Below are 11,972 nucleotides of genomic sequence, written 5' to 3'. Positions count from 1 at the left end.
CTGGTTTCACATGCTGTTATTAGTGAGGTCGAGTTCCCCTGGTTTCATATGCTGTTATTAGTGAGGTCGAGTTCCCCTGGTTTCACATGCTGTTATTAGTGAGGTCGAGTTCCCCTGGTTTCACATGCTGTTATTAGTGAGGTCGAGTTCCCCTGGTTTCACATGCTGTTATTAGTGAGGTCGAGTTCCCCTGGTTTCACGTGCTGTTATTAGTGAGGTCGAGTTCCCCTGGTTTCACATGCTGTTATTAGTGAGGTCGAGTTCCCCTGGTTTCACATGCTGTTATTAGTGAGGTCGAGTTCCCCTGGTTTCACATGCTGTTATTAGTGAGGTCGAGTTCCCCTGGTTTCACATGCTGTTATTAGTGAGGTCGAGTTCCCCTGGTTTCACATGCTGTTATTAGTGAGGTCGAGTTCCCCTGGTTTCACATGCTGTTATTAGTGAGGTCGAGTTCCCCTGGTTTCACATGCTGTTATTAGTGAGGTCGAGTTCCCCTGGTTTCACATGCTGTTATTAGTGAGCTCGAGTTCCCCTGGTTTCACATGCTGTTATTAGTGAGGTCGAGTTCCCCTGGTTTCACGTGCTGTTATTAGTGAGCTCGAGTTCCCCTGGTTTCACGTGCTGTTATTAGTGAGGTCGAGTTCCCCTGGTTTCACGTGCTGTTATTAGTGAGCTCGAGTTCCCCTGGTTTCACGTGCTGTTATTAGTGAGGTCGAGTTCCCCTGGTTTCACGTGCTGTTATTAGTGAGGTCGAGTTCCCCTGGTTTCACATGCTGTTATTAGTGAGCTCGAGTTCCCCTGTTCCCTGATTTATTTTTTCAATAATTGTTAAATCATGAAATTTCATGAATTTCTACAGAATGGGTGGATGGCTGTATTTTGTTACCCTGTTAAGTTGTTTTTCTTTAATGTGACTCTATACAGTTATAGTGCACAGCAAATGTAGGTTGTGTTGTACAAATGGCAATAATTGCTATTTGAATAGAAAGAATTAATTGAATCACCCTCAAGGTCGTGGGAGATTTTATATTTCTGCCGGCAGGGGGCGCTACAGTTCATTCTGACGTGGGATTCGGGAGTCCTATAAATTAAATATTCTAGTCCTTGTAATAAACGGTGTATTATGCAAAGCTTTATATTTCTACACATTAACACACAGTTTAATACCGATTGAATAAGTAAATAAAATCATTTGAGCGTTAAAATGCAGTAGCCCACTCTGAAATCTAATATCCTGGATTGTATTATAAGGAGCTTTTATTACAGTAACCTGTAATAGTTGATGTAGGCCCAGCTACCTCATTCAAACGTATGCAAATAATGAAGAGTAAAATATTAAACCGCCAACAGGGGGACAGTCTCTAAAAGCAGTTATAGTTTTACATCTTTGTGATGTCATTCTCTGTTGGAGCGTTTCGCGGCAGCAGCAGGCGACACAGGTTGGGGGAATAACGAGAGAGAGAGGGGGGCAGTGACAGTTTACCAGGCGTACAAGACTGGGAAACGAAGCCAATAGACTAGCTACAACTTAAAGGACGAAAGCAGCTGTCCGTCAACCTCTCCAAAACGCAGTCATGTTATCTTTATCCGTTAGGATATGTTTTTATTCTGAATAGGCTATTTATTCTCCAATCACATCGTTCTCTTCTCCCAAAACATCCCAGGGCAGGATAGAGTGGATGTTATTGTAATAATAGCCATGAATTCGGCGGAACAGACGGTAACGTGGCTGATAACGTTGGGGGTCTTGGAGTCACCGAAAAAGACAATTTCTGACCCTGAAGGATTCCTGCAGTCTTCTCTCAAAGATGGGGTTGTCCTGTGCAAGCTGGTGGAGCGATTGCGCCCTGGTTCTGTTGAGAAAGTAAGGTCATCTCTTATTGCCTGGATGTCCCACGTCTGCCTCAGACAACTAGTATGTGGAACTTGAAGAATTAAACGTTGTATTAGTATGTCTGTTGTAGATCTCAAACCGATCCTAGTATAGATCATTAACAGAGGGGTTATTGTACGGAGTAGAGTGGAATTTCCGGACAGATGTCCGTGTGTCTCACTTCAGCACTAGTTTGTATTGACAATGAGATACCTATTCCCTTTATTCCCAATATAACCTATTCTTAAGTGAGTAATAACGCAATTGTATCCACATTGGCTACACATGGCATTAAAGTCCCATGATTTTTTTCTAGATTGAAAACAGACGCTTTTAAAAAAAGAACATGTTTGGTTTTCGGAGTAAGTATGCACATTTGGCCACTTTATTTTTATTCCACCCAAAAATGTTGCTATAATAAACGGGTGTTTTTGGTTTGGATCAACTGCTATAATGGAGTACACTACAAATAGGTTCACATGAGTGGTCCGCCATTGACTTCAATTTCACTCAGAGGAAGCCCCCCCCCCCTCTCTCTGTCTCTCTCTCTGTCTCTCTCTGTCTCTCTCTCTCTGTCTCTCTCTCTCTGTCTCTCGCTCTCTGTCGCTCGCTCTCTGTCTCTCTCTCTCGCTCGCTCTCTCTGTCTCTCTCTCTCTCTGTCTCTCTCTCTCTCTCTGTCTCTCTCTCTCTCTCTTTTAAAGGAACAGTGTTGTTTTAACATTATTTAGCCATCAGAGTAGACCTTTTATATAGGCTTACATTGTAACATTGGGGAAAGCATTAGCCTACTGATGGGACTCCCAATTATTCAGTGAAACACTCATTTAAGGGTTATGGAAACACCATTGTATTAGGGATAGTTTAAAAAAAAAAAGTTTTTTTAATTTAACTAGTCAAGTCAGTTAAGAACAAATTCTTATTTACAATGACGGCCTACCCCGGCCAAACCCTAATCCGGACGACGCTGGGCCAATTGTGCACCGCCCTGTGGGACTCCCAATCACGGCCGGATGTGATACAGCCTGGGTCTGTTGTGATGCCTCTAGCACTGAGATGCAGTGCATTAGTCTCGGGAGACCCTATGAGCTTTACTTTTATGCATTTTTGTTGTTGTAAAGCATTTCAAAATATACAATATAGAACAACAGAGTATATAACGGAGTATACAAACATTACAAACAACAGTCGGGGATACAGACAATACATTATATAAAGACAGTGGTGGGAAATGTACCAAATTTTCATACTTGAGTAAAAGTAAAGTTACATTAATAGAAAATTACTCAATTAAAAGTGAAAGTCACCCAGTAAAATACAACTTGAGTAAAAGTAAAAAAGTATGGTTTTAAATATACTTAATTATCCAAAGTAAATGTAATTGCTAAAATATACATAAGTATCAAAAGTAAAAGTATAAATGATTTCAAATTCCTTATATTAAGCAAACAAGACAGCACGATTTTTTATTTTTTAAAGATATCCAGGGTCACACTCCAACACTCATAGATCATTTACAAATGAAGCATTTGTGTTTAGTGAGTCCGCCAGATCAGATGCAGTAGGGATGACCAGGGATTTTCTCTTGATAAATTTGTGAATTTGACCAGTTTCCTGTCCTGCTAAGCATTCAAAATGTAACGAGTACTTTTGGGTGTCAGGGAAAATGAATGGAGTAAAAAGTACATTCTTTTCTTTAGGAATATAGAGGGGTAAAAGTAAAAGTTGTCCAAAATATAAATAGTAAAGTGCAGATACCCCCCAAAATGACTTGAGAACTATACACCACTGTATAAAGACTAATTAATTACAAACATTAAACGTTTTGATAGCTCTTTTGTTATAAGAATAAATCGTGTTTATTTGTTGCCTTGACATTTTTAACTGGGGGGGGGGGGGGGAACGTCATTTCTGTCACACACCCACAGAGCAAGAATGAACCTGCCCTTGTGCACTTGCAATTTATGCACAGTTGGGAAAAGTTAACAGCATAACAACAACAACAACAGGGTCGGGGACTTCTAAATAATTGCCAATTGACAATAGGCCTAATAAGGAGAGAAATGGTTAGGTTATTAAAGGCCACTACTGATAAAGTCGAGGAGGGTTCTGTTTGCACAGGTAGGCACCAAAAGGTGTAGCCGCTGGGTTCTGCTTTTCACCGTGGAATATACATACCACGTCATTTCCTCTCCTACTAATCCAATTTCCCGATGGGAGATTGAGAGGTCTTTCAGAAACCCCGATTGGAGATTTTAGTTTCACACTGAAATCGTGGATCTGTACGGTCTTTAGCAAAACCGAGAACGAAACAGGTTACCGACGGACGGCCGTGTGCGTGCACGTACGGCTCGGGGATTTACTTCATAAAACGTTTAACTCCCTTTTCACACAGATCTTCCAAGAACCAAGGAACGATAGTGAGTTCCAGAGCAATATAAAGGAGTTTCTGAAAGGCTGCGGGTCCTTCCGAGTGGAGGTGAGTCATTTAACCTGTCTGCTGCTCTGTAACTTTGTTGTAAATATCGACAATACAACGCGCTCTAAACATGACTGAAAACACTGGATCAACATTTCATATGATCAACACATGAGCCTGCCCCATGGGGCGTTAGCACAGCCCAGTTTTACTAGCCTACCAACAGAAATACTACAGTTGCAGCCCGTCGCCATTTGGACACTAGTCTGGGCTTTCATTTGTATTTCTAAGATAGTGTAACAATATTCCAAACGAATACTACTCCACTCAATGTGTAGGGTTAGGGTAGAATGATTTGGTCACCATGATTTGGCCGTTTAACTGAGAAGTTCACCATTTTACAACTTGTTAGATGGTTCCTCATCCTGAAAATAATCTATGGTCCGGGAGAAACTGCAATCCATGGTTCAGTTCTTTACACAGCCATTACAAACTTCAGCTGACATTAGTCACTGTTACCTAAAAAGCGATGGGGGCAAACCAACTCCATATTTGGTTTGATGTTACTTAAAGGCGATTTGGCCATAACAATCTAATAAAAACATGCTCACAAATTATCACAAGTTTGTAATGGCTGTGTAAAGAACTGAACCATGGATTCTAGTTTCTCCTGGCCCATAGACTATTTTCAGGGTGAGGAACCATCTAACATCAAGTTGTAAATTAGTGATCTTGTCCTTTAATTCGACAACAAATTGTTATTCTGCATATTGAGCTGTCCTGGTCAATATGCAGAACAAGGGAATTTAACTGTGGGCACATCTACTGTCATGAGTAACCAAGGCCGAGAGCCATATTTCACTCAGTCAATACCATGAAGCCTATTTCAACATTACTAAACACTTTCAAATGAATCATTATTATATTTCTACTGTGTGAAACCTGAGTTGTTGGAAATCTGTTTTAAAACACAAATGTCATCTCTTGGAATACTGTGCATCTGTCACACAATTTTCTATTTGTCATGGAAACAAGATTTGCCTCAAACTTCTCAGAGATTGTGCGATATGGCAGGTGCATGTAAACAAAGGTAAACATGTAAACAAAGGTGTGAAATGAACAGCCTCCTGATTTCAAATCCGTCTGGGAAATTAGACAGTCCACTACTCCCGAAAATATAAATGTGTACACCTTGTAGTGAACTACTTGCCTTACCATGGCCTAGTTCTTGTGAATGTCTCGTCTTGACAGTGTGACTGACTGCTTGAAGACCAGGCCTTATGGAAAGACTGTGACGGCTCTGTTCCAGTGTTCACACGATACCACTGAGAATGAAGCAGTGTATTGGCATGCATCCAAGTGTTATGCTAGTGTGGATATTGGCCTGTGACTCATACCTACCAGGAGTGAGAGCTGCTGGACAGTTCTATCTCATGGCTGCTCACTGCAGTATAGAGGCTGGCTGCAGCAATAGTAACTAGCATGGCCTTTAGCACCTAACTCAGGTCTTGTCTGTCCCGTCCTGTCCTGTCCTGTCCTGTCATCAGTCATGCCTAACTGAATCAATACAGTTTATGCAAGAGGTGGTGCTGGGGGGAGGTTCATGAGAATGTCAACCCAACCAATGGATTTTCCAACGAGGTCGATTAGGTCGCAAGGTTAAATTCCAAAATGACCAGACATGGATATACACTGTAGTGTGAAGGAGCAGTAAACTGTCATGATGGCCATGGTAGATTATTGTCCCAAAACAACCCCTACCTTCTAGACATTCATTCCTAATAGATCTCTTCACTCTAGACACCACATTGAGTCCATCCACCATATTGCTTAATACGTCCATGTAGTTCTGTGTCAGATCAAGAAGATGTCATGCAGAAGTGTGTAGGATTAGGGAGTAAGGGGCGGTTGGGGCGTGTGTGTGTGTGTGTGTGTGTGTGTGTGTGTGTGTGTGTGTGTGTGTGTTAGAGAACATGATGAGGCAGAGATTAGAGAGACGGCTCAGACTGCTGCTAATCCCCCAGACTGGCCCTGGGTGGTTAAAGGGTAGGAGTGAGGGTGTGTGTGTGTGTCCAGACTAAGAGGCTAGGGGTGGTTAAAGGGTAGGGGTGAGGGTGTGTGTGTCCAGACTAAGAGGCTAGGGGTGGTTAAAGGGTAGGGGGGAGGGTGTGTGTGTGTCCAGACTAAGGGGCTAGGGGTGGTTAAAGGGTAGGGGTGAGGGTGTGTGTGTGTCCAGACTAAGGGGCTAGGGGTGGTTAAAGGGTAGGGGTGAGGGTGTGTGTGTGTCCAGACTAAGAGGCTAGGGGTGGTTAAAGGGTAGGGGTGAGGGTGTGTGTGTCCAGACTAAGAGGCTAGGGGTGGTTAAAGGGTAGGGGGGAGGGTGTGTGTGTCCAGACTAAGGGGCTAGGGGTGGTTAAAGGGTAGGGGTGAGGGTGTGTGTGTCCAGACTAAGAGGCTAGGGGTGGTTAAAGGGTAGGGGTGAGGGTGTGTGTGTCCAGACTAAGGGGCTAGGGGTGGTTAAAGGGTAGGGGTGAGGGTGTGTGTGTCCAGACTAAGGGGCTAGGGGTGGTTAAAGGGTAGGGGTGAGGGTGTGTGTGTCCAGACTAAGGGGCTAGGGGTGGTTAAAGGGTAGGGGTGAGGGTGTGTGTGTGTCCAGACTAAGGGGCTAGGGGTGGTTAAAGGGTAGGGGTGAGGGTGTGTGTGTGTCCAGACTAAGAGGCTAGGGGTGGTTAAAGGGTAGGGGTGAGGGTGTGTGTGTGTCCAGACTAAGGGGCTAGGGGTGGTTAAAGGGTAGGGGTGAGGGTGTGTGTGTGTCCAGACTAAGAGGCTAGGGGTGGTTAAAGGGTAGGGGTGAGGGTGTGTGTGTGTCCAGACTAAGAGGCTAGGGGTGGTTAAAGGGTAGGGGTGAGGGTGTGTGTGTGTCCAGACTAAGGGGCTAGGGGTGGTTAAAGGGTAGGGGTGAGGGTGTGTGTGTGTCCAGACTAAGAGGCTAGGGGTGGTTAAAGGGTAGGGGTGAGGGTGTGTGTGTGTCCAGACTAAGAGGCTAGGGGTGGTTAAAGGGTAGGGGTGAGGGTGTGTGTGTGTCCAGACTAAGAGGCTAGGGGTGGTTAAAGGGTAGGGGTGAGGGTGTGTGTGTGTGTCCAGACTAAGGGGCTAGGGGTGGTTAAAGGGTAGGGGTGAGGGTGTGTGTGTGTGTCCAGACTAAGAGGCTAGGGGTGGTTAAAGGGTAGGGGTGAGGGTGTGTGTGTGTGTGTCCAGACTAAGAGGCTAGGGGTGGTTAAAGGGTAGGGGTGAGGGTGTGTGTGTGTGTCTAGACTAAGAGGCTAGGGGTGGTTAAAGGGTAGGGGTGAGGGTGTGTGTGTGTCCAGACTAAGAGGCTAGGGGTGGTTAAAGGGTAGGGGTGAGGGTGTGTGTGTGTCCAGACTAAGAGGCTAGGGGTGGTTAAAGGGTAGGGGTGAGGGTGTGTGTGTGTGTCCAGACTAAGAGGCTAGGGGTGGTTAAAGGGTAGGGGTGAGGGTGTGTGTGTGTGTGTCCAGACTAAGAGGCTAGGGGTGGTTAAAGGGTAGGGGTGAGGGTGTGTGTGTGTGTCCAGACTAAGAGGCTAGGGGTGGTTAAAGGGTAGGGGTGAGGGTGTGTGTGTCTAGACTAAGAGGCTAGGGGTGGGTAGAGGAGAGGGTGGGACTGTGTGGGTGCTTAGCCATAAGTGTGCCACAGTGAGAGCTGGACCAGACTGGGTGAAAACTGCCCTCGGAGCAGAAGCAGCATGTAGGACTGAGGAAACCAATGACACGACTGAATTACCACTCAGCTATGAAAATGACCTAATACTCTGACAGGGAAGTAGACCTCGTAGAGCTACTACACTTACTGCCATGCCAAGTGATGCTGAGTACAATAGAACAGCAGTAAGTAAACTGGGGTGTTGGCCTGGCTGTGCAACAGAGTTAATGCATCTCCCGCTGTAGCCCAGTCACCTTAGGAAGCCTGATGAAATCCTGTATTTGTACTACAGAATTAGGTAGTTATCTGATAAATCCAGTCACACCATATCCTGCCAGGCCAGGGCTCTCATAGTGTTTCATGTTGGCTGTGTGTCTAATAGTCGTTTAATGAACTCTGACAACATACCGTTTAAAGAGACACCCAGGCCAAATGAGACGTAAGACTTGAAGGAGGAATACAGTGCAGGAGGAATACAGTGCAGGAGGAATACAGTGCAGGAGGAATACAGTGAATCGGGTCAGATGTGTGCTGCCAGACTTAGGTGTTGGCCCTCCTGTCCTAAAGTTCCATTACTAAACAGCCAACATCTCAGGTAGCAATTATTTAGAGAATAATACAGCAAGAAGTGGTTGATCCACAGCTAGACAGAGGGTGGATCTCAACATGACAGTCACATTCCTGACCCGTCTGGACTGAGAACAGAGAGGGAGAGTAGGATGTCCCTAGCCCCGGGGCTTCCTTCCTGTGGGTGTCTGTGGTATGATGCACTGTGCTGTCTAAATCCCAGCGTCTGTACAACGTCTCCGTAATGCTTGGGTAGATTATGGCTGAGTTCTGCTGCCTGTGTCAATCAGTAGTTGTTGTAACTCTGATATTCTCCAGGCCTCAAACCTAGTCCTCCTTACTGTGAGAAATACCTTTACAGACATTACACATCACTGTACTATGGGAATGTCTGGAAGTTCCTGTCGGGTTTTCATCACCAGAACCAGAGGAAATATGACAAGACCTTTACGCCGTTGCAATGTTATGAAACAGTTTTGTTTGTCTTCAGTCACTTATCTACATGTTTTATTTTAAACAAGTATTGAAAAGCTAAAGGATATCTCTCCTCTCAGCCATTTGAGGTCAATGACCTTCTCCAGGGACTGAACTTCACCAAGGTGCTCAACTCGCTGGTGGCACTGGCCAAAGCCACCGAGGGTAAGTGGACTGACAGAAGTGTTTCTGGGGTGATTCATGGAAGGTTTCCTGTTTTCTATTCAAATCCATACCTGTGAAGTCCCACATGTAACCTGTAGTGTAGATATCAGAGTGGGCGTTGTGTGTTGTTAGGCCTGTGTGTGTCAGTGTAGAATGATGGCTGCATGTTGCAGCATGTTGACTTGTTCTTCACTCACATTAATGTGTGTTGAACCTAAAGTAGCAGGAGTAAAATAAACTCCTGAAACTGGATCCCCACATTCTGTTACGGGGAGGGTCTCTTCTGCGCTCTTCAACCAATCCAGTAAATGTGGGGGAGGAGTTAAGATGGAGTGATGCCTTGTTAACGTCCGAAAGCGAAAGTCACGTCACAGGCTCTCTTCCATTTCCCCTGAAAACCGGATCATCGGTTGTTGACGGCCCCGCCGAGGCTGTCCCCCCCCCATCCCTCTCTCTCTCATCCACAGACATAGGAGTGGGCAGTGACTCGGTGTGTGTCCTCATCCCTCTCTCTCTCCTCCACAGACATAGGAGTGGGCAGTGACTCTGTGTCCTCATCCCTCTCTCTCTCCTCCACAGACATAGGAGTGGGCAGTGACTCTGTGTGTGTCCTCATCCCTCTCTCTCTCCTCCACAGACATAGGAGTGGGCAGTGACTCTGTGTGTGTCCTCATCCCTCTCTCTCTCCTCCACAGACATAGGAGTGGGCAGTGACTCTGTGTGTGTGTCCTCATCCCCCTCTCTCTCCTCCACAGACATAGGAGTGGGCAGTGACTCTGTGTCCTCATCCCTCTCTCTCATCCACAGACATAGGAGTGGGCAGTGACTCTGTGTCCTCATCCCTCTCTCTCTCCTCCACAGACATAGGAGTGGGCAGTGACTCTGTGTGTGCGCATCACTCGTCCTCGTTACGGATCAAGTCGTTTGACTCTCTGAACACTCAGTCTCCCCGCGGACGCTCCTCCAAACTCCTCCACAACCAGTACCGCAGCCTGGTGAGTCACAGAACCCAACAGAACCACAGAAACCAACAGAACTAGAAGGAACCATTTGAGGTGGTTCTCACCTGCAACGTGGGGTTGTTTTCGCTCTCTATTGTTTTATCTTCCTCCATACTTTCTCAATGTCTTCTTTTTTCTTTCCCTCTTCATTTCTCTCCTTCTCTCCTGTTCCTCTGTTCTTTCCCTTCCTCCATCGCTCCCTCCATCGCTCCCTCTTTCCTCCCCACTAGGACATGTCGGAGAGCGGTGGGCAGCGGGTACTGGTGAAGGCCAAGTTCACCTTCCAGCAGACCAATGAAGACGAGCTGTCCTTCAACAAGGGGGACATGATCAGCGTGTCGCGCCAGGAAGACGGCGGCTGGTGGGAGGGCTCGTTCAACGGCAACAAGGGCTGGTTCCCTAGCAACTATGTCAAGGAGGTCAAAGGCAGCGGTGGGTGTCAGTGATTGGGCGGCTTGGATTGAATATTAAGTAGGGATCATAGTTTGTATTGGCGAGTATCAACATTAGGCTTATGCATCTCTATAACAACTTTATAATCATCTATAGCTGCTCTATTACAACTGTATAACACTCAGAGAAGTATCTCCTGTGTTGACGATATCTGATAGTGGTCCCCCTATAGCTGACTGTACCTCTGAATCATGCAGCTAAAGCAGGCTGTTGATAGCTGGTGTGATTTACACACTGTATTTAATGTGGGTCTCTAGGGAATATCCTCTGCTGTTTTTAATGGAGATACATCAAATACTCGTTTCATGCAGTCAGCATTTCCCCCGGCTGCTAGAGCTGTAATAACGTGATTTATTTATTTTACCAGGTGAGTTGACTGAGAACACATTCATATTCACAGCAATACAGGGCGGTATGCTGCTGTCCAAAGAGAATGATTTAAAGCTGCAATATGTAACCTTTTGGGTGTCCAAACCAAATTCACATAGAAATGTTATTTATAGATCAGTCATTCTCACTGAAATCAAGTCTAAGTGGTAGATATGTTCTATGTGCGCTATTTCTATGCTTCTTGTTCTTAAGTTTAGTTTTTGCGTCTTCTACTTTCGTTTTTGTACACCAGCTTCAAAGAGCCGGAAATACAGTATTGATTCTCTACACTATACGTGCTTGTTTTGTCGCATAAACTGAAATTAGAACTATTAGAATTTGAGAAACCAGGAAATAGCAGAACAATTCATTCGTAGTGCATCTTTTAAAAGAGGAATTACAGAGTGAAGGAGCGTGTTGCCAATACTACACCAAGACATGGCTCTACTCCAGCTTATTCAATGGACTGCAATGTGCAAAGCAATACAGATAGAAATGTAATGCGGAGTAGAGCTCTGAGTTTGTTCTATACACGATATTTCTATCTGCAACACTAAGTGTTCTATCAGATCATATACAGAAATGTGTAGTAGATGTATAAACTGTCTTTGCACAGCTGTTGTGCACAGTGATTGTGCACTATTAATGTAGCTATTGTGCATTATAACGGAGTGGAAGGAAACTGCATGCTTAAACAAAGACAGGACATTCCTTAGCTTAGCCTGTGGGTGGGACTTCCCCCAAACACACCAAACAGCTCCCAGTGCTTCCCTCTGTTGGCCTACTACCTACCTACACATGATGAACTAAGTGGCGTTTCTCTATAAGCTCACAGTGGTAACCCACCCCCTTTCTGTATCCAATCAGTCACACATGAACATGCCCTCTGTCTCTGGCTGCAGAGAGCGAGCTACAGTTCTTCTTTCTTTGCTAT

General features: G+C 45.2%; 1 protein-coding gene across 2 annotated transcripts in view; it reads left to right on the top strand.

Moving 5' to 3' along the window:
- The first annotated feature begins 1,346 nt into the window (after positions 1-1,346).
- LOC115179423 (rho guanine nucleotide exchange factor 7) overlaps positions 1,347-11,972 on the top strand; it is a 29,410-nt gene continuing 18,784 nt past the window's right edge. The window contains exons 1-5 of one of the 2 annotated variants that reach the window (XM_029740935.1): positions 1,347-1,864; positions 4,266-4,349; positions 9,131-9,215; positions 10,077-10,210; positions 10,447-10,648. In XM_029740935.1, coding sequence (XP_029596795.1) covers positions 1,700-1,864; positions 4,266-4,349; positions 9,131-9,215; positions 10,077-10,210; positions 10,447-10,648 — 670 coding nt within the window. In that variant the 5' untranslated portion in view covers positions 1,347-1,699. The remainder of the gene's footprint in view (positions 1,865-4,265; positions 4,350-9,130; positions 9,216-10,076; positions 10,211-10,446; positions 10,649-11,972) is intronic. The other variant, XM_029740933.1, reaches the window with a different exon arrangement.

The sequence above is a fragment of the Salmo trutta genome, chromosome 39 (assembly GCF_901001165.1).
Source record: "Salmo trutta chromosome 39, fSalTru1.1, whole genome shotgun sequence".
Taxonomy (NCBI): Eukaryota; Metazoa; Chordata; class Actinopteri; order Salmoniformes; family Salmonidae; genus Salmo; species Salmo trutta.
The sequence above is the reverse complement of the archived record's forward strand: the minus strand, read 5'-3'. Positions and strand labels throughout refer to the sequence as shown.